This window comes from Oncorhynchus clarkii, chromosome 5, assembly GCF_045791955.1.
Source record: "Oncorhynchus clarkii lewisi isolate Uvic-CL-2024 chromosome 5, UVic_Ocla_1.0, whole genome shotgun sequence".
Lineage (NCBI taxonomy): Eukaryota > Metazoa > Chordata > Actinopteri > Salmoniformes > Salmonidae > Oncorhynchus > Oncorhynchus clarkii.
The window spans coordinates 43904964-43927899 of record NC_092151.1 but is presented as its reverse complement, the minus strand read 5'-3'; the positions used below and the strand labels follow the sequence as shown (position 1 = coordinate 43927899).

General features: G+C 43.2%; 1 protein-coding gene across 4 annotated transcripts in view; it reads right to left on the bottom strand.

Annotated features, from left to right (window-relative positions):
• Window positions 1-8314: 8314 nt before the first annotated feature.
• LOC139408887 (chondroitin sulfate N-acetylgalactosaminyltransferase 1-like) overlaps window positions 8315-22936 on the bottom strand; it is a 35703-nt gene continuing 21081 nt past the window's right edge. For all 4 annotated transcript variants that reach the window (XM_071153314.1, XM_071153317.1, XM_071153315.1 and 1 more), the window contains 6 exons: window positions 21080-21296; window positions 19560-19661; window positions 13262-13440; window positions 12971-13065; window positions 12784-12865; window positions 8315-10397 (listed from right to left, as the gene is read on the bottom strand). In XM_071153314.1, coding sequence (XP_071009415.1) covers window positions 10105-10397; window positions 12784-12865; window positions 12971-13065; window positions 13262-13440; window positions 19560-19661; window positions 21080-21296 — 968 coding nt within the window. In that variant the 3' untranslated portion in view covers window positions 8315-10104. The remainder of the gene's footprint in view (window positions 10398-12783; window positions 12866-12970; window positions 13066-13261; window positions 13441-19559; window positions 19662-21079; window positions 21297-22936) is intronic.

The window sequence follows — 22936 nt, the reverse complement described above, 5'->3', positions numbered from 1 at the left end:
AGTGAACAAATCAGTTGGTAAAGTGGTGTGGCGACACGAATACAAGGCATGTCTTCCCCCAGAGGAAAAGACGAGGAGCAAGTTGGAGAGGCAAAAGAGAGTAATGAACTGTTAAAGGCTTTCCAGGGAGACATAGCTAAAATGTGCACAATGCACACACCAAAACAAACAAACTGCTTCAATTTGTTATTACAAAAGTACATTTGCTCGAAAAGATAGTAGAGGCTATTGTATCAGACATGCACATGAACCAACACAATTTGCCATTTGGAAAAGGTTGCAAACTTTAGAAGATGAATTGGACCAGCAAGAAAGCAGAATGAGACTAAACAACATGAGAATATTGTCCATACCGGAAGACGAGAAGTAAGGAGACATTTCCAGCTACGTGGTCAAACTGATATCAGAGGAGCTTGACATGGATGTATCACCAGAAGATCTGGAATGATGCCACAGGATCGGCAGAAGAAAGATCAATACCTGCGCATGGTAATCTTCAAACGGTGGAACCATCAGACCAAAATAAACATTCTGATGGCACAGGGGAGAAAGGAGATCAAAATGCATGACCGGTCAATTTGATTCGTCCAGGACCTGTCTGCTAATCTAATAGATAAACGCAAGGAATATATTCTGATCAGACAGTCACTGGAGGAAAAGGGAATAGTCTCAGATCTGCTTCCCGGCAGTGCTCTGGTTATGGAAGGGAATGCAAAGGATGGAATTCACAAGCGCCGATGAAACCCTGATCAAGCTACAAGAAACCTTCACAGAAACCTTCCCCGTTGAAGGAGAGACCCATGCTCTGAAAAGAGTATGAAGTAGGATAAAACGACGAGCCCACTAGGGTACATACAGTGATGCCTTAGACCAGTTTATCGTAAATTGAGACCATATCCTTTCCCCTCCCCCAAATACAATCTATACTCTACTTTCCCCAAATAACTGTTATTCTCTTTGAAGTAACAATAGAAGTTGCTGATGCCAATGGGCTACATGGACACTGGAAATACAAAGGGGTAAATATAGCATGTACAGTTGAAGTCGGAAGTTTACATACACTTAGGTTGCAGTCATGCATGGCACAAGTCATTTTTCCAACAATTGTTTACAGATTATTTCACTTATACTCTATCACAATTCCAGTGGGTCAGAAGTTTACATACACTAAGTTGACTGTGCCTTTAAACAGCTTGGATGATGCCATGGTTTTAGAATCTTCTGAGAGGCTAATTGACATCATTTGAGCGAATTGGAGGTCTACCTGTGGATGTTTCAAGGCCTACCTTCAAACTCAGTGCCTCTTTGCTTGACATCATGGGACAATCAAAAGAAATCAGCCAAGACCATAGGAAAATAATTCTAGACCTGCACAAGTCTGGTTCATCCTTGGGAGCAATTTTTTCAAACGCCTGAAGGTACCACGTTCATCTGTACAAACAACAGTACGCAAGTATAAACACCATGGGACCACGCAGCCGTCATACCGCTCAGGAAGGAGACGCGTTCTGTCTCCTAGAGATGAACGTACTTTGGTGCGAAAAGTGCAAATCAATCCCAGAACAACAGCAAAGGACCTTGTGAAGATGCTGGAGGAAACGGGTACAAAAGTATCTATATCCACAGTAAAACGAGTACAGTTTGCAACTGCACATGGGGACAATAATAGCTGAAATAAGTAATTCTCTCTACTATTATTTTGACATTTTTCACATTCTTAAAATAAAGTGGTGGTCCTAACTGAACTAAGACAGGGAATTTTTTGCTAGGATTAAAAGTCAGGAATTGTGGAAAAACTGAGTTTAAATGTATTTAGCTAAGGTGTATGTAAACTTCCGATTCTATGGATGTGCGTGTGTGTGCAGGGCCTACACATCCACACCCCCTACCAAACCACCCCCCACCCCTTCCTAGTGTCACACTGATTCACCTAATGATGAAGATGAATCCATAGGCTACTCACATGATGGCCGATGCGCTCGTCGTGGCAATAGCCTATCTCAATCTAATGACATTTACTGTCAACAAAAATGCTGCGTACTTGCGTACTTAATCCAGTATAAACTAATGCATAGCAATTATTACACTAGACAAAATTCACAATTCTACAGCACAATGGCAGAGTCATGTCTTCAGTGTAAAACTAACAAGGACTCAAAATCCATTCCTTTTGGGAATGCTATAGTCCAAAAGTAATGGGAAGAGTTACAAAGTTTGCTGTCAGAAGTATTTAAATGTAAATGTACTTTTAATACGTCTGTCTGCATATTTCAAGAGATGGCATATGAGGGTGCAGTGAGATACCCAATGGGTGTGAGCAGATGGGTCTGGGCAGGTGTGATGTCATTGATGTTTGTGTATGTACAGTAACAGTCAAAGGATTGGACACACCTACTCATTCCATTTTTTTATTGTTATTTATTTATTTAATTTATTTAGACATCAAAACTATGAAATAACACATATGGTAATCATGTAGTACCCAAAAAATCAACATACATTTTTATTCTTAAACGTTGCCTTGAAGCCAGCTTTGCCCACTCTTGGCATTCTCTCAACCAGCTTCATGAGGTAGTCACCTGGAATGCATTTCAATTAACAGGTGTGCCTTGTTAAAAGTACATTTGTGGAATGTCTTTCCTTCTTAATGTGTTTGACCCAATCAGTTGTGTTGTGACTCGGTAGGGGTGGTATACAGAATATAGCCCTATTTGGTAAAAGATCATGTCCATATTATGGCAAGAACAGCTCAAATAAGCAAAGAGAAACAACAGTCCATCATTTTTTATATTTAACTAGGCAAGACAGTTAAGAACAAATTCTTATTTACAATGACAGCCAAGGAACAGTGGGTTAACTGTGTTTTTCAGGGACAGAACAACAGATTTGACCTTGTCAGCTCAGGGATTCGAACTAGCAAAGTTTCAGTTACTGGCCCAATGCTCTAACTACTAGGCTACCTGCCACCCCATGAAGACATGAAGGTCAGTCAATACAGAAAATTACAGGAACCTTGAAAGTTTCTTCAAGTGCAGTCGTAAAAACCAGGTGCCGAGTAGGTGAATGGGTGATCTCCGCATGTGTAGTTCCCACCGTGAAGCATGGAGGAGGAGGTGTGATGGTGTGGGGGTGCTTTGCTGGTGACACTGTCAGTGATTTATTTAGAATTCAAGGCACACTTAACCAGCATGGCTACTACAGCATTCTGCAGCAATACGCCACCCCATCTGGTTTGCGCTTAGTGGCAATATCATTCGTTGTTCAGCAGGAATGAACCAAAACACACCTCTAGGATGTGTAAGGGCTGTTTGACCAAGTTGAGTGATAGAGTGCTGCATCAGATGACCTGGCCTCCACAATCACCCGACCTCAACCCAATTGAGATGGTTTGGGATGAGTTGGACTGCAGAGTGAAGTAAAAGCAGCCAAGAAGTGTTCAGCATATGTGGGAACTCCTTCAAGACCGTTGGAAAAGCATTCCTCTTGAAGCTGGTTGAGGGAATGCTAAGAGTGGGCAAAGCTGTCAAGGCAAAGGGTGGCTACTTTGAAGAATATAAAATATATTTTGATTTGTTTAATACTTTTTTGGTTACTACTTCATATGTGTTATTTCATAGTTTTGATGTCTTCACTATTATTCTACAATGTAGAAAATAGTAAAAATAAAGATAAACCCGTGAATGAGTAGGTGTGTCCAAACTTTTAACTGGTACTGTATGTTTTGTATTGTTTTGAAAAAATAAAACACAGGGAGGTTTATTAATAATACTCTGTGTTTAATACACAGAGAGGTGACTAACAACACTGTTTAATACAATGTTTGGACACTGCAGTCTCTCATTCTTCATCCCAAATGGCACCCTATTCCATTCCTTATATAGTACACCACTTTTGATCAGAGACCTTGGGGTGATGTTGTGGATGTTTGTATGTTGTTGTTTTGTATGTGTATGTTTTGTATTGTAAAAAAATAATTAAAACAAATGTTTTATATCATCACTTTTAGTTACAGGATTAATATGATTTTTGTATTATGTTACTTAGAGTGATGCACGGGTGCGTCAATAGACTCCTAATAACTGACAGAGCAGAGGTAGGCTACATCAGGACTATCATACAACACAGATAAGATACCACTAGATATGGTTCCCATGGTCAGCAGCCAGTTGTTCACATTGGACATCATTTGGTGATCACATCACACCTTACCACATGGGTCTATTCTCCAATAATGTATGGGGAGATTCTCATTTTGAAAAAAGACCGTCCTTCGTCCTCTCTCCTCCGTGACCTGGAAACTGAGTGGTCGAGGAGTATATCATTTCGTATATCAAGTGGTCGAGGAGTGTATCATTTCGTTAGTAGGCAAACAGAAGTGTGCCACCTCTCCTCGATAGCTACCTTTCATCGAGGAGACTAAAGTGTATCCTACCATAGAAGAGTTTTGAAATCTGCCACACCCCCTTAATCAGCTTTTGTTTTGTCAGAGGAGAAAAACATGTACACGTTTAAAGGTGCAATATGCAGAAATTGCTCCGACATTTCCTGGTGGCTAAAATGTTAACTATTCACCTAATTTCAGTTTACGTGACAAAACAAGTAAGTATAGTGTAGAGAATCATTGTACCATCTAAACCGCAGGTAAATATTTTTTTAATAACCTGATTTTTTCCCTCAGCTGTTTGAAGCTGATGTACAAAACTGAAAGTAGAAAACACAAAAACAAAACTTAAGAACGTGAATCATAGAAATAGTGCACATAGAACAGATCTACTGCTTCTTAAACTTGCTTTCAATGAGAATGACATATCCATAACTAACATTTCTATGTGAGTTTAGTCGGGTGGCCCAAAAAGTTACATTAAAAACAAAATGCAACTTATTGTTTTATCTATAAAATGTCTTACACAACTAACTTCATTTGTTTTGATCACTTTACCCATTTTTTGGGGGGATCCACCCCTGTAAATGTAATTTGCCTAATGACGCACGAGTGGAGAAGGACCGTCTCATGTCAAAGCAAGTGCATTTCCACACAAGTTCACTCTCCTCGCCGACTTTCCTCGATTACCTTTGACCTTGTTCAAAAGGACGGTGGAGAGAGGATGCAGGAGGTGAGGAAATCGAATTGATAAAAGAACATTATATATTGTAATCGGATGTTACAGGATGCACTGAAGGTCAGTCTCAGGTTGCAAATGCCTTATAGTGTCTGAAATCATAGCCTTTCCAACAGAGTACAAATTATACTGTGACATTAGGGGGAGCCTCTATTGGGTATACAGTGCTGTGAAAAAGTATTTGCCCCCTTTCAAATGTTCTCTACTTTTACATTTTTTTTTTTATACTGAATTATCAGGTCTTCAAACGAAACCTAATATTAGATAAAGGGAACAAATGAAAAAATAATACAACAATTACATACTTATTTCATTTATTTCACAAACAAAGTCCCTGTGTAGAAAAAGTATTTGCCCCCTTACACTCAATAACTGGTTGTGCCGTAGTTGTTGATCAGTCTCCCACGTCATTGTAGAGGAATTTTGGCCCACTCTTCCAGGCAGAACTGCTTTAACTCAGCAACGTTTGTGGGTTTTCAAGCAGGAACTGCTCGTTTCAAGTCGTGCCACAACATGTCAATTGGGATTAGGTCTGGACTTTGACTAGGCCATTCCAAAACTTCAAATGAACACATTTTTTGTTGTTGTTGTTGCCATTTTCATGTAGACTTGATTGTGTGTTTTGGATCATTGTCTTGCTGCATGACCCAGCTGCGATTCAGCTTCAGCTCACAGACGGATGGCCTGACATTCTCCTGTAGAATTCTCTGATACAGAGCAGAATTCATGGTTCCTTCTATTAAGGCAAGTCGTCCAGGTCCTGAGACAGCAAAGCATCCCCAAACCATCACACTACCACCACCATGCTTGACCATTGGTATAAGGTTCTTACTGTGGATGCAGTGTTTGGTTTTTGCCAGGCATAATGGGACCCATGTCGTCCAAAAAGTTATACTTTAGACTCATCTGTCTATAGAACATTCTTTCAAGAGTCTTGATGATAATCCAGGTGCTTCCAGGTCCTTTTTGGAAAACTTGAGTCAACTTTTTGGGCGAGATGGGTCCCACTATGTCTGGTGAAAACCAAACACTGCATTCCACAGTAAGAACCTTAAACCAACGGTCAAGCATGGTGATGGTAGTGTTATGGCGGGAAATGACTTTTTCACACAGGGGAATTGTGTGTTGCATATCTTTGTTAGTTAAGTAAACAAAATTAGTATATATATATTTTTGTTTATTTGTAAACTCAGGTTACTTTTATCTAATATTAGGTTTTGGTTGAAGATCTGATAACATTCAGTATCAAAAATATGCAAAAATAGAGTCATCAGAACGGGGTCTAATAATTTTTTCACGACACTGTAAATTCTTTATGGGCCTAATAGGAAAGACGTAATTTAATGGTAAAAATGTATTAGGCTGATTGTCAAACAAATCACTTCAAAAAGTAGGCTACTCCAAAATAATTCCAATATCCAAACTGCACTGTGCACGCACCAACTGATGAATTGAAAGAGACATCTGTTACAAAAGTGTAATGACATTCAGCGATTTTCATTTGGCCTACTACAGCGGTGTGTATTTATATATATATTTATATTTTTTATTTCTCCTTTATTTAACCAGGTAGGCTAGTTGAGAACAAGTTCTCATTTACAACTGCGACCTGACCAAGATAAAGCATAGCAGTGTGAACAGACAACACAGAGTTACACATGGAGTAAACAATTAACAAGTCAATAACACAGTAGAAAAAAAAGAGAGTCTATATACATTGTGTGCAAAAGGCATGAGGAGGTAGGCGAATAATTACAATTTTGCAGATTAACACTGGAGTGATAAATGATCAGATGGTCATGTACAGGTAGAGAGATACTGGTGTGCAAAAGAGCAGAAAAGTAAATAAATATAAACAGTATGGGGATGAGGTAGGTAAATTGGGTGGGCTATTTACCGATAGACTATGTACAGCTGCAGCGATCGGTTAGCTGCTCAGATAGCAGATGTTTGAAGTTGGTGAGGGAGATAAAAGTCTCCAACTTCAGCGATTTTTGCAAATCGTTCCAGTCACAGGCAGCAGAGAACTGGAACGAAAGGCGGCCAAATGAGGTGTTGGCTTTAGGGATGATCAGTGAGATACACCTGCTGGAGCGCGTGCTACGGGTGGGTGTTGCCATCGTGACCAGTGAACTGAGATAAGGCGGAGCTTTACCTAGCATGGACTTGTAGATGACCTGGAGCCAGTGGGTCTGGCGACGAATATGTAGCGAGGGCCAGCCGACTAGAGCATACAGGTCGCAGTGGTGGGTGGTATAAGGTGCTTTAGTAACAAAACGGATGGCACTGTGATAAACTGCATCCAGTTAGCTGAGTAGAGTATTGGAAGCTATTTTGTAGATGACATCGCCGTAGTCGAGGATCAGTAGGATAGTCAGTTTTACTAGGGTAGTTTGGCGGCGTGAGTGAAGGAGGCTTTGTTGCGGAAAAGAAAGCCGACTCTAGATTTGATTTTTAGATTGGAGATGTTTGATATATGTCAAGGGAAGCCATGCTTTCCCCAACAATGTGAACAATAATAACAAATAAAACAATTTTAAATCATGTTTCATAATTTTTCTTCAATTCGCAAGTGGCTGAATCTATCTCAGCGGAGAAAGCATACAGTATGAGAGAGCGAAACAGCGCCCCTCTGTCTCAGCATGTGTAACATTTCACTTTTTTTTTGGACAGACCCCATTAGATACATGAGATACGGAGGGGCGCTGTTTCGCTCGATAGGATGCATTCTCCGGTGAGATTGATGCATCTTGCTGTCCGCACGCGTTCTGGTCAAATTATCAATATTTAGAGACCCCCCCCAAGTTGGACTTTTGTTGCCTTTAGATGAGCTCATGTCTCTTTCAGGGGAGAATAACGACCCCTGGCTCACCCCATAATTCAGACACCCCTCTCCACAACATTTGATCTATTTCATAGCCAACATACAGCATCCATTCATAGGTTTTTGGAACTTTGGTTCCTTGACTGGGATGCAATGCTTCCATCTAGAGGTGTACTACTGAACACAATGTAATGATGAGACTACCATCTTGTGTACATCACTACACAATACCACTGAGTCTTTTTTTATAGACATTTCCCAGGCTGCACCACAGGTGAGTAGAGAATAAAGCATAGTTACAGTAGAGTAGATTACAGACAACTGCAGTTTTTACATACTGGAGTCCAATCAAATATGTGAAGAAGCGTCAAGACCAGAATATAAGTTTATTTCTTAATTTCAAACTATTACAAGGGTCTCAAAATGAGTACACACATTTATTTCAACTGTAGACACTTCAAACAGAACAATTAAGACAAAACAAATGGCCATGAATTGAGAGTTAATCAAGAGCTTCATCAGGAAAGTTATATTTATTATTAACAGATAGACGTATCCTTTCACGAAACAATACAATGTAAAACAATTAAAAAGGTGCATCCTCCTGACTCTTTTTACAGGTTTTGGTCATCCGACACAAATTTAGGTTCATACAAATTCTTCCATGTGAAGCAACCCAAGTGCTTTCTTGAAAACGAAAGACCTGGGAATTCAATCAAATCTCTCAATATTTATTTTAAGACGAATAAGTGAGCTCGTTAAATAAAGGCATAAAATCATTGTCACCCACTGTGAATGTCAAGCCTGTGAGAATGTATTTATCTATAGGCTATACATCTCCGAATAAATACTCTCAGTAGAAATCCATCAGGATTAACATCAAAACAATTTGCCACGTTCAAATATCAGACCCTCTTTCCATATTAACATTCCATTTCAGATTGTCTTCGTTTGCACTTTCATACAGGCCTTTTCCTACCCTTCCTTGTCCTGGTCTTATAGTGCTCTGTAGACACGGAGGCACTATACTACCACTAAACTTAACTTGGCTCATGTAGACTTGTGTCAAGCCACCGCCATTTCAGCTTCTAAGAAAGAATAGGCAAATTAGTGATGTAGCTAACAATGGTTAATATTAAATAAGCATTTTTGGAGCAAGGCTTTTTCTTTTTCCAACAAAAGTTGTGTGAAATTCATTCTATAATTGTATCACTGGATAACTTAATTATGGAACAGAAGTGTAATACATCTATTCTAAAATATATTATTTGCACAATGTTAGCCCATACTCAAAACAAAAGGACACTGTACCCATATTTTCTCTCAGGGCCATATAATCTTCGTCATACATGTACTGTAGCTTCATTCTCAAACTGCGAACCAAAATACTGCCCAGTGTAAAAAAATATACTATATTTATTTTGACCCTTCAAACAAGACAAAACTGCACTGTTTTGTTTCTTGATGATGAAAACATAAAAGCACATGCAGGCAGGATTAATAAAACTCGTGAAAAAGCAGAGCACCATAATGATTCTGTGGAGCTTGAGAAATAATGAATGTCTAACAGTGTCCGTGTCCCTCCTTTGTTGTTGTCATTGGCTCGCTAAATAAGCATCACTAACACCTGTTTTCATTTATTGATTGACCATCTGTCTGAGTGTATTGTCACGTAACCAGGTTACATGACTTGAGCTTCAGTGTCCACATTCCCTTCACTGTCATGCTGTTTTCCTCCTGTCCACAAGGTGGCTCTAGTACGACACAGGGAAATCTTGTTCCAGTCTTCCTCCAGCCTCCTTCAAGAAATCAGCAATGCCACAGCTGTCAGTCAGTCAACATGAGGCACATGATTTTAGACCAAAACACAGAGGAGCAGTCAATACAAGTATTTCTGCTGGCCATTTTAACTGTCGTCTTCACAGTGCTTGCACTTCTTCAAGTAACGGCAGGTGTCTTAGGTGTATTTTGTTATGCCCTCTTTGGCACAACAAAAGGGAGGATATATTGGGGTGTTTTTCCTCTATAGTGAGTCAGTACTGTTATGTCATCACTGTTCATAACAGAAGATCTCTGTTTTGTTGTTGTTCCCCCTCACTGTCTCTGACTGTCATACTGTCATGCCCTCCTCCCGTAGTCTAGATTCCTGTGTGATTCCCCTTATGTCTTTTTGGCAATGGACCGCTGGGGTTTCTGCTTACGCAAGTGTGCCTCGATCTCGTGTCGGAAGAAGAGCATGCCCAGCTGGCCGTGTGAGGCTTCGTTCATGGCCTTGGACTGCATGCACATCCTGTACTGCTCCGGGGGCAGCTCGTCAGCACAGCGCTTCTCGTGCCACAGGTGGAAGAGGCCCCGCGATGGGGACCGGACCACCAGCAGGTTGCTGTGCAGGTACTTCCTGTAAAGGTGAACATCCTCACCACCCCAACCTTTGATGTCCACGTCAAAACCACCTGGAAGGAGGGACAACATGAACTCATAAACTCACTTTAATCAAGCTGCTGAATAGCCACCACTAGTCAGCTACCTGCTCCCCCCTCCCCCTGCTACTTCCCCGTGGACATTCTTTCTCCTGCTGCCCCCTCCATTCTACTCCCCCTATTGACATTCCGCCCCCTCCAACAGACTTTACTCTGCCCCCACCCTAACGACATTCATCACTGTTGCAGTTGTAAATATGTATATTGTAACTTCTTTTTTGTTGTTTATTTCACTCAATGATCATTCTCCCACACCCCCTCAACAGTCTTTACTCTGCTTCCACCAGAACGGAAATGTATCTACAGTTGTTATTATTATATTAGGGCTATTTCTATTTCTATTGTTGTTTTCCTATTACCATTTTCATTATTTTACTTCACTTAGTCCTGCATGTTGAAGCCCTTTAGCCTAAGAATTTCACTGTAACCTGCAATCACGCATACAACCCTGTACATGTGAGCATTAAACACTCTGAATCTATATACACTGAGTCTACAAAATATTAAGGACACCTTCCTAATATTGAGTTGCCCCCCCCCCCTCCCAGAACAGCCTTCATTCGTCGGGGCGTGGACCCTACAAGGTGTTGAAAGCGTTTTACAGGGATGCTAGACCATGTTGACTCCAACACTTTTGGAAAGTTGGCTGGATGTCCTTTGGGTGGTGGACCTTTCTTGATACACACGGGAAACGGTTGAGCGTGGAAAAACCCAGCCGCATTGCAGTTCTGAACAAACCGTTGCGCCCGGCACTTACTACCATACTTCATTCAAAGGAACTTCAAACTCTTGTCTTGCCCATTCATCATCCGAATGGCACACACACAATCCATGTCTCCGTCGTCTCAAGGCTTTAAACACCCTTCTTTAACCCGTCTCCTCCACTTCATCTACGCTGATGTGACTTCAACAAGTGACTTCCATCAGGGATTGCAGCCTTCACCTGGATTCACCTGGTCGGTCTATGTCATGGAAAGAGCAGGTGTTCTTAATGTTTTGTACACGCAGTGTATTATGTTCTAGCAGTTTTTTTCTACATGCATAATGCATGGAGTCTGATGATATGACAGCAGTGGAGTGACGAAATATTGCGATAGAACCTCAGGACATGCCCCAACGTGACTTCCAGAGGAAGTAAGACGCTGACGTCAGTGTTTTCCAACCAACTGGACTACATCCTCTTCATACCCTAGGTGACACGGGTAATCATGTTTTGCTTATTGATGCACGAGTGCGGTTTTTCTCCCCCCACCTCTCTCTTTCTCTCTTTTTAAGATGACTGCAGACTGCTCAGTACTGAGGGGCTAAACAATGAACCGAACCAGGAAGCTGGGAAATTGTGTATTTGTCTGTGCACCAGGGCCTAAAAATGTCCCCCTTTGAAGTCACCCCGTCTTTTCTCTTCACCTCACTGTGAGAAGCACATTGTTTATTTCCCTCTCTCTCTCTCTCTCTCTCTCTGTGCCTCTCTCTCCCTCTGTGCCTCTCTCTCCCTCTCTGTCCGTGCCTCTCTCTACCTCTCTGTCCGTGCCTCTCTCTCTCTCTCTCTCTCTCTCTCTGTGCCTCTCTCTCCCTCTCTGTCCGTGCCTCTCTCTCCCTCTCTGTCCGTGCCTCTCTCTACCTCTCTGTCCGTGCCTCTCTCTACCTCTCTCTCTCTCTCTGTGCCTCTCTCTCCCTCTCTGTCCGTGCCTCTCTCTCCCTCTCTGTCCGTGCCTCTCTCTCCCTCTCTGTCCGTGCCTCTCTCTCCCTCTCTGTCCGTGCCTCTCTCTACCTCCCTTCATCTCTCTCTACTTTGGGTGAAAATCTCATCACAGATAAATTCATTATTCATCACCATTCGCATCACATCACATCTAAATCTCAAATCACTCGCCCTAGAGTTGCAAGGAGTATTTGATGTATTATAGGGTCACACTGTGGTGCGATGTGTCTCTCTCCTGAGAGTTTAAGGTCAGACAGATGCTGTACCTCTGTCTCCCTCCACAGTAATATTAAATGTTCTGCCAGTGGCAAATGAAATTACAATGACGAAACAGTAAAATCTCTGTCTATCTCTGTGTGTGTGTGTGTGTGTGTATTTCTGGCCTAGACACGTGTGCCCTACGAGCCCTGGTCAAAAGTCGTGCACCATATACGGAATAGGGTGCCATTTGGGACGCAGACACTGTCCAGAAAATACCCTTATTTACAGCATAGTTTATAGCCTGTGACTTCATCGAATGGCTTCGACTGAGGTGGAAAAATGCATTGAGGCAAAACCTGTCCTGAGAGCCAATTTGCCTGAGTCCATAATAATATCGCAGATTTTGGTTTGGATATGACAATTTACCAGCGATGAGCACGGTAACATGATATTTACCTATGTTGATGAAATCTGATCTGTACTGGCACGTCATTCCGAAGCCAAAGTCTCTCCATAATCCTGTGTCCTTTTTAATCACCTATTCAACATAGCAACAACAAAAAAAGAACAGGCAAATCTTTAAGGTAAGAAAATGTGCTGTTGCACATCTTTCTGAGGACATCTGCGAAAGCAGGTTTCTTACCAGCTGCTGTTCAACTGGCGGGATGTGGTCATGATTGCCGTAGATCAGGGTTGGGTTATACTGGCTGAACAGAACAGGATAGAAGACCTTCTTACCTGAGGAATAAATAAATACATGAAAATGTAACCAAACAAATCTAAGATTTCCAAAGTGTTAATTACCAATGGTTAATTCAAAACAACATCTCAACAGTTATTTCATTCAAATCTCAGCTTTGTTAGAAAACCAAGAGGCACAGCGGCCCACGCCGAACATAGCACTGATGTGGATTTGTTCCATGTACTGTAGTACCAGGTTGAGCATTGAGACGGCAGGTGTTCAGGAAGTCGGCGGTAAAGTAGATGTCGACGTCACAGAAGAAGAGGAGGACGTTTCCTCCCTTCCACGCCCTGGCGCCCACATCCAGGCCACGCCCCCTGGAGAACTCCTCATTCAGCTGGAGCAGGGAGAAGTTCTTAAAGTTGATCTCCCTGCAGAGAGAGAAGAAGACTTTATTGTCCTTTATACACAAATGTCCAACAGAAATGTGTCTTCTGCTTTAACCCAACCTCTCCGAAAGAAACTCAAATGCAAACAGGTTGAGGTTGGAGCAGAGAGAGAGAGAGAGAGAGGGGAGAGGGGAAGAGAGATTTTGACAGAATTGGAGATGAAATCGGAGTTGATTCAGAGACAGAACCCAACGGATACTAGACAGAGGGAGACAGTGTGGCAAAAGAAATGGACCAAAAATGAATTAGCATCATTGGTTTAAAGTTAATTTAGTAGAGGGAGTGGGACAGGCTTAATTCATCCGTGTCTAATGGGTCTTATGAGCGCAGAGGGCCCAACTGAGTCCGAATACAGACACTGCATACAATATACACAGCTCTGTCTTTGTACTGTACCATTAAACTACAACACACACACACACACACACACTATGTGTATGCTGTAGCGAACCTAATTTCCCCTTTGACAACAGCAGAACTAATAAGATCAGGTCTGTAAAGTGGCTACATGATGGCTGGGTCCCAAATGGCACCTACAGTATGCCCTACGTAGTTAATGTGCTATTTACTCTGTCAACGTGACAAATGTGTTTTGTGACATCACCGCCTCCTCTAGGCATTATTATCATCCACCCACGGTAAACAACCACTGATTGATGTGCCGTTATCAGTGTGGGATTAGGCCCTTGTGGATAGAGTGGCACGTTGTGGGCTCAACTCAAATACAAGCCTGCTACCGTACAGAGACAGAGAGACAGACATAGACAGAGAGACAGACATAGACAGAGAGACAGACAGAGACAGAGAGACAGAGAGACAGAGAGACAGACAGACAGACAGACAGACAGACAGACAGACAGACAGAGAGAGACAGACAGACGACTGCTATGGGAGTTCAAAGACGCACGCACGCACACACACACACACACATACACAGCAGGATCCATCGGGATAAATTATACATCCATTCCTAACCTTGGGCCTTGCACTAGAGGGAAATAGCAAGAAAACATTGCAATTAATTGTTTGAGATGTGAACACTATAAAGCTGTTAATACATTATTAATGAACGCTCTCACATGATCACATATTCATGCCCAAAATGGATCATAAATTCAACTTTCCAGTTAAAAAGAGAACATAATTACTCATCTGTGACATAAATGATGATGCACTGTGGTGTATTTTATTCACAGGTCTGGTAGCAGAAGATAACCGGATAATATTTCCAGGGACAACCCATAGATTCAACTGTAGCCCACCAGCAGACCAAAGAACATGAGGAACATAATCCCTTTTTATTTTTTTTTATTATTGAGTTATTATTCAAATATAATATTGAAACTTGACACATGAGCCTTTTATTACGGGGTTCATAGTTCTGAATGGTGGCTATAAGATGACAATGGTTGCAGCCTGATCTCTAGCTTTGCACTGCAGGGTTAGACGTTACTCCAAGGTAGTTAGTTATACGGCGGGAGGCGACGTGACAGTTGTAGTACAGATGCCGTATCTTAATTTGATCATAATGGAAATGCAAACTTGTAGTGTATTGAAGGTTTAAAAATGCTTCAAATTTCCACTTAAAAATATGAGACTGGATTCGATTTATTGGGATACCCATTAGCTCGACGCCAATGGCGACAGCTAGTCTTACTTGGGCCCGACAGTTTGTCATAATGAATTTGCCCTAATGAAAAATGTATCAACCCCTACAACAACAAAAAATTAACATTCATTATAATCCACATAATAATTCACATTTCCTGTAGCTGCTGGATTATTTTCCTGCTGTGAGAAACTGGGTCAAATCAAGATACGGCATCTGTAGTTCAGCCTGACACTATAGCCTGTAGGCTATTCCCAGTACGGAGTCCTTCTCCTCGTCTCTTATTATCTCTCTATCAGCATCTAGCCAAACTGAACTAGAGGGAAGGGCTCCTTCTCTCCTTCCTGGGGGCTCTGGAATAGATCAACTGTGTATTTGATTTCAGATTAATCTGTATGGAGACCGACTTATGTCTGCTGTCAGAAAGAAAACAGATTTAGGACCAGTGTACATGAGCTTAATCCTGCGTAGACACACACAGATACACCCACGTTTTGGGTGGTGTGATCAAAACCGATACCAGCCAATAGGTGGGTGTGTGGCCAGAACAAAAACACCCACGTTTTGGCTGGTGTGGCCAGAACAGAACTCCCCCCCGTGTTGGTTGGTGTGCCCAGGCATACGGACAGACAGACTGGCAGACAAATACAGACAGACAGAAACACAGACACCCTCAGGTACACCCACAAACGCAAAAATGCACACATGCATGCCTACCACATACACATACTAAAAGTCATACTTAGTGCAGAATGTATGCTTGTAAATGTTGCCACTAGAATTCCCAGCCAGCTGTTGTTTATTGAAGGTGCACAAAATCTTTTAAGTCTCCAGAAATTCTTAGGACATTAAAACATTGCTTGCCAAGCCCCGTGGGAGTTTGTTCCCGCATTTGATAAATACCTTTTAAACCACACATTATATTAAAAAAAACATTAAATATGTATGTGGGTCAGAGTAATTAAAAGCAGGCAAACATGATTGAATTCAAATCACTTTAGTAGTGGGTAGGAGTGGGATTCGTTTAGGATTCAGGCTGCTTGTTGGAGTGTTTTCACTGTGATTCAAGCAGCACCAAGCCTCAGGCCAAAACACACTCTGGATATTTCCTTTTGTGATCCTGGTTTGGTATGTCCGTCTGGTGCTGGTATGGGAAAATCCCCCCACCCCTCTCTCTCTCTTCCTCTCCCTCTCCCTCTACATCCTTCTATCCATTTTCCAGCCATCCTCAGTACTGCCATGTCAAACAAGCACAGGAAGGAGCTCCTGTCTGTCTGTCTGCCCTGTCCCGTCTTCTGCCTCCAGGGAGAAGAAATCTTCAACTAGGAGTTCAAGACCCCTCTCTGTCTACTGTTAACACCCTGAGGAGTCTCACTTCCTGTGTGTGTGCGCGCGCGTGTGTGTGTGTGCGTGTGTGTGTGAGTGTGGGTGCGTATGTATGTCTGAGGGAGAGCACTCACCGCCCATTTGTCTGACAGCCGGGGCCTCTAGTGTTTTGGAGGACCCTGGAGAGTTAGGATTCAGTAAAATGTTTTGAAGAAACATCATCAGCACTGGTCATTAAAAATGTAGACGTGTGTAGACGCAGGCCTGAAGTGGTTTTTAAGTGTGTGTGTCTGTGTGTGTGTGTGTGAGAAAGACAGAGTATAATGAGAGGCAGATTTAAATGTACTTTACGTGGATAAACATCAACATCAGCTTCCAGTTTCCTGAAAAGCCAAAATATTGCGTCATCCATATGAAATCCTACACTACCCTGTGATGAATTTTTTTTTGTTTTGTTTTTGAAAGGACGCAGTGCTTTGTCTGTCTCCCTGAGGAGCTGGTCCCTCTGTGGAGATGTAGGAATGGTGCATTAGCATTTACTGTGCGCCGTTAGCTGTTGGGCTGGTGTTTATGCTCGGAGGACATCTGTGGTTCACAGGCGCTCAGCTATCACCCTGGGCTCAAAACGCTCTCTTCTTCCGCTCTCTTCTCTTCTCTGCTGTGTCTTTTCTTCGATGCATCTCTTCTCCTCTCCTCTCCTCGCTCCCTCATGGACACTCATTTATTCATGTCTATCGATTCCCCCCACTCTTCAAACAGCTCGGTGTGTCTCTGTCCATCTCAAACCGGAGTGACGGACAGTTAGCGGGGGAAGCGTGTTCGACATGATAATCGTGTCTCGTTGTCTGGTACAGCTCACTAACATAGAGCATAAGGAATTGAACTCGATTTCAACCTGCTCTGTCGCTCTACTCTGATGATGTGATTTAACTGACTTGGATACAGAGCTTGCCCCTATGATTATGAACACAAATCGTCTTTGGGTAGGGAAGGACGACTTTGATTTAGTCAGGGCAGAAGCAGCAGCAGCAGCAGCAAATGATCCACCCGGTGCCTGCTGTTGGAAACAGACACTGACATCACACAAATCAATAACCATTCAGACCAATTCAACCGAAGAAAAAAAAGGAACAGGGTGAGATTGGAGTTTGGACGCTGTTCTCTTTCCCTCTAGGAGATCCCGTGCTCGATTACAGTGCCTGATCCAGAGTCCGATGAAGTGTTACGTAACCATGGCGATTGACAACAGAGAGCTGTTTATAAAGGTGACAAGAGGACAGACCGCGATTGACACAGTAGATATGTTTGGCATCGTGTGAGCTCCATCCTGAACTGTAGCAGACTGGGTTTCAAAAAGTGGTACTTTGAAAGAGCTTGATTGAGTCTGCCTGGGGAGCACATTGCAAGCTCACAAAACACAGCTAAATCATTCGAAAGTACACACAATTACTATTTGAACCCAGGTCTGATGTGAGCTCAATCGTGGGACTGTTATGGCTGCGAAGACACCCGCTACCAGAGCAATTGTGATACAAAAAGCCTAGCAAGAACGAGGGACTGTAGTGCTCAGTTGCCTGTGAACTAGGTGAGCGAGACTGTGCAGATAGCAGGTGTCAACATACGTCTTGTCACACGCAGGCGGTGTCTATGGTATTTTCTGGGAACAAAGCAAACACATCCTCCAAGGACCAACACAGCTCTTTCCCTTGCACAGTGAGACAACACATTAGCAGCGGAGGTCACTGTCTCAGAGACAATGCACAAGGACACCGTCTTGCCTTTCCCCCTTTAACTATTCACTCCGTCACAGGCCATTCGCAGAGACATGAGAGCTGTTGAGAATGAGATATCTTTGAGCGAAAGACCTTGGCTCTCATCAGATTTCTCTTTCCAGACAATACTGTCTGCCTCGTTGTCATTGAGAGCAAGAAAGCGAGAGAGAGAGAGAGAGAGAGAGAGAGAGAGAGAGAGAGAGAGAGAGAGAGAAAGCTGTAGTGTGACATCTGAAACCGGCTCAAAGCCTAGCATGAGGTGTGCAACTCTTTCTCTCCTTCTTTCTCTTTCTACCCCTGCAAACCATCCGGCCATTGGTGGGCACAGCGTCTCCATGGCAACCTACCAGATAATCAGCACAGTACCAGAGTACCACGTGAACTCATTTCACCCACAAGGCGATCTCAAATTGACCCTGGACCTGTAATTGTATCTGCGGGCAATACACTCATTTCACTGTGACCGCTGTCATCCCTGATCCCAGGCCTGTAATATCCGACACTGGCAGAGGTCACTGAGTGCCTCTGGGTGGCCACACTTCTACATTATTCATCAGACGGGGCTGAGGTTTCTGAGTTGCTAAAAAGAGAGACAGGGAGTGTGTGTGTGCGTGGGGGGGGTGGTACAGTGGGGTCCATAATTATAGGCACCCTAGCAAAAAATACAGTATAAAATAAATAATACAAATACTGAGCTATATTGTATGCTAAACATATTTTTAAGTATATTTTTTGATATTAATACAATTGTTCAGAGAAAGACATTTTGTTTAATACAAAACATCTGAAAAAGATAGGTTTCAACATTTTGGACACCCCTGTTTTCAATACTCTAGCACTGTCCCCTTACCAAGAACCATTACAAATTAGCCAAAAACCCGGTTGCCTTTCCCAGGAAGCTGACATTTGGCCACAAGTGGATCTTCCAGCAAGACAATAACCCCAGGCACACATCAAAATCCACAAATAAATGGTTCACTGGCCACATAATTTACATTTTGTAATGGCCATCTCAGTCTCCGGATTTGAACCTCATTGAAAACCTGTGGTTTGAATTGAAGAGGGCAGTTCATAAGAGCAGAGGATATCAAGGATCTGGAAAGATCCTGTATGGAGGAATGGTTAAGATCCCTCCCAATGTTTTCTCCAATCTAATAAAACGTTTTAGAGAAAGGCTCTGTGTCGTTTTCCACGCAAGGGGAGATTGCTGGAGTATTGAAAACAGTTTTTATGAATATTTTATGAATATAAAATAATATAATTTTCCAATTTTTTTACGCCTACAGTCAGTCATGTCTGCTCATCTGTGCATGTGCGAGCACGTGTGGGTGTGTGATTGTGTGGGTGTGTGATTGTGTGGGTGTGTGATTGTGTGGGTGTGTGTTTCCACCCACCTAGACGTGTTCTCCAGAGTGCTCCGGACTTCATTCATCTGGTCCTTCCCAAAATACACCACTGTGAGGTGGACACGCCCATCCTGCCGCACACACACCTCTCTGCAACAAACACACACACACACACAAACACATTAAGACACAATGAATCAAACAGAGCAGGGGACTTACTATACACAACCCAAGTACAGAGAGGGCCATGGGGCAGGTAGCCTAGGTTGTAATCATTTGTTTTGCTTTCAGCAGACGTTCGCTGCGTTTTATGCTTTCCTGGCGCAACGGAACCGATGGAATAATCGCCAAGGTCCAAACCCTGCACATTTGCACTGAAGGTAGGCCGAGACAAAAAGTTCAAAGTGTTTGAAAGAAAACACATATTGTATCAATAGAAGAGGTCAGTTCAAAATGGGGTTACAGCGAGATCAGAGAGTACCCTCAAGGGTAGGCGCATACCAGAGGAGGCTGGTGGGAGGAGCTATAGGAGGACGGGCTCATTGTAATGGCTGGAATGGAATCAATGGAACTGTATCAAACACACTGCACTTATGGGAAACCACATTTTTGACTCCGTTCCATGGATTCCAATTCCAGCCATTACAATGAGCCCGTCCTCCTATAGCTCCTCCCAACAGCCTCCACTGGTGCATACGGTATATGCACAGGCTACATACAGTATGTTACCTTTTTATATAGGAGTAACACAACGAGGACCTGGCACCAGACAGAAGCCTAGAGCGATCGATCTCCAGCACTAGTGCGACATTCTAGAACTCTAGCAAGCAGACATTCTGATGGAGACACGCCAAATGTATATGCTGTGCTCAGTAAATGAGTCACATGGCTTCTGAAAGACTGTCAGTTTGACCTCACATTCCTCTTCTCTCCACGTGAATGCGCACACACACACACACACGCACGCACGCACGCACGCACACACACACCACCTCCCCCTCCTCCCTTAAATATGGATGAGACCAAAGCATTTTGCTCAGCGACTCAGGGAACCTTTGTACAGCATGAACAGCACCACTATATCACAGGTTCCCTCTGAGTCCAGGGGGCAGTTTAACGTGCTGGGTTTAAGACTGCTACTAAGCAGGATTTGCCAGGAAAAAAAACCACCCTCAAAGCCTTGATAAGCAGCTGTGCAGGAGTGTAACAAATTACAGGAATGAAAAGGTCTCTAACAGACAGACATGCCGTGGCTATCAGAGTACAAACAGAACCTTCATACCTCCTATACTCTGAATCCTTTACTGCCGCGACAAACTAGGAATGTCAAACATGGACAACTACTGCATATTCTGTTTCTCGTTCCCTTTAACTCGGTTATTGCCTAACATTATCGTAGTTAATACAAGTGAACATGTTTTTTAAAATGTCTTTATTAACCCTTATTTTACCGTTGTTGTTTTTAATGTTAGGTAGGTTGCCGGAGAACACATTCTGATTTACCACAACATCCCGGGGAGAGGGGCGAAAGGCCCAATAACACATATGAATAACTAAGTGGCTCTCACCTGAAGTTGTGCATGAAGTGTCTGAACTTGTCGGCCCTCTGGGAGAGGGGCACTATGATGTTGATGGGGACGTTAGCCGTGTCCACCCTCTCGTTCTTCACCTTCATCAGGGGCCCAAAGGGACGGAACAGAACCAGCTTCCTGAACTCACGGCTCTGGTCCCCTTTGAAGGTGAGCTCATACAGAGTGCCTTTGTCCTTCTCTGTCCGAGCGATACCTGGGGAAGGGAGAAGAGTGAGCATACCCATACACGTACACACACCAGGGCTGTCAAATGTAGACAGGCGCACACACAAACACAAACACACACACACACACACACACACACACACACACACACACACACACACACACACACACACACACACAGCTGAACTGCAGTTCAGTTTATTTGATTATTTGTTGTTATAATGTTGATGGCTATCCAGTAGTGCATTGCGGATAATCTGTCTGGGTTTTGTCAACTGGGGAATATTTTCTCCACTTTGCTGACTGAATCTGAAAGTTTTTTGAAAAGAGAAGGATAGTCCTTGGCTGTGTGGCCATGGGAGAGAGAGACAGACCCAGAGAGACAGGGATAGACAGACAGGGCATTTCAAGCTCAGGAAGAGAGAGAGAGAGATACATGATGGGGAGAGAGGGACAGACAGGGCATTTAAGTGAGAGAGAGAGAGAGAGTGTGCAACAGACCGGGCATTTCAGACCTTGGGAGAGAGTGACAGACAGGGTATTTCAGACCCACGGAGAGAGAAAGGGCATTTTAAGCCCAGGGAGAGAGAAAGGGCATTTTAAGCCCAGGGAGAGAGAGAAAATGCATTTTAAGCCCAGGGAGAGAGAGAAAGGGCATTTTAAGCCCAGTGGGAGAGAGAAAAGGCATTTCAAGCCCAGGGAGAGAGAGAAAGGGCATTTTAAGCCCAGGGAGAGAGAGAAAGGGCATTTTAAGCCCAGGGAGAGAGAGAAAATGCATTTTAAGCCCAGGGAGAGAGAGGGAAGGCATTTTAAGCCCAGGGAGAGAGAGAAAGGGCATTTTAAGCACAGGGAGAGAGAAAGGGCATTTTAAGCCCAGGGAGAGAGAAAGGGCATTTTAAGCCCAGGGAGAGAGAGAAAAGGCATTTTAAGCCCAGGGAGAGAGAAAGGGCATTTTAAGCCCAGGGAGAGAGAGGGAAGGCATTTTAAGCCCAGGGAGAGAGAGAAAGGGCATTTTAAGCACAGGGAGAGAGAAAGGGCATTTTAAGCCCAGGGAGAGAGAAAGGGCATTTTAAGCCCAGGGAGAGAGAGAAAGGGCATTTTAAGCACAGGGAGAGAGAAAGGGCATTTTAAGCCCAGGGAGAGAGAAAGGGCATTTTAAGCCCAGGGAGAGAGAAAGGGCATTTTAAGCCCAGGGAGAGAGAGAAAAGGCATTTTAAGCCCAGGGAGAGAAAGAAAGGGCATTTTAAGCCCAGGGAAAGAGAGAAAGGGCATTTTAAGCCCAGGGAGAGAGAGAAAGACAAACAGGGCAATTCAGGCCCACGGAATGAGAAAGGGACAGACAGGCAGGCAGGCATACAGGCAGACAGACAGAGACACACAGAGAGAGAGAGAAATAGTACCGGACTACTGTGACTGACCCAAAATTAAGGAAATCCTTGACTATGTACAGCAGCCGAAGGCAGACCTGGCTCTCAGGAGAAGACAGGCTATGTGCACACTGCCCACAAAATGAGGTGGAAACTGAGCTGCACTTCTTAACCTCCTGCCAAATGTTTGACCATATCAGAGACACATATTTCCTCAGATTACACAGACCCACAAAGAATTCGAAAACAAATCCAATTTCGATAAGCTCCCATATCTATTGGGTGAAGTACCAGAGTGTTT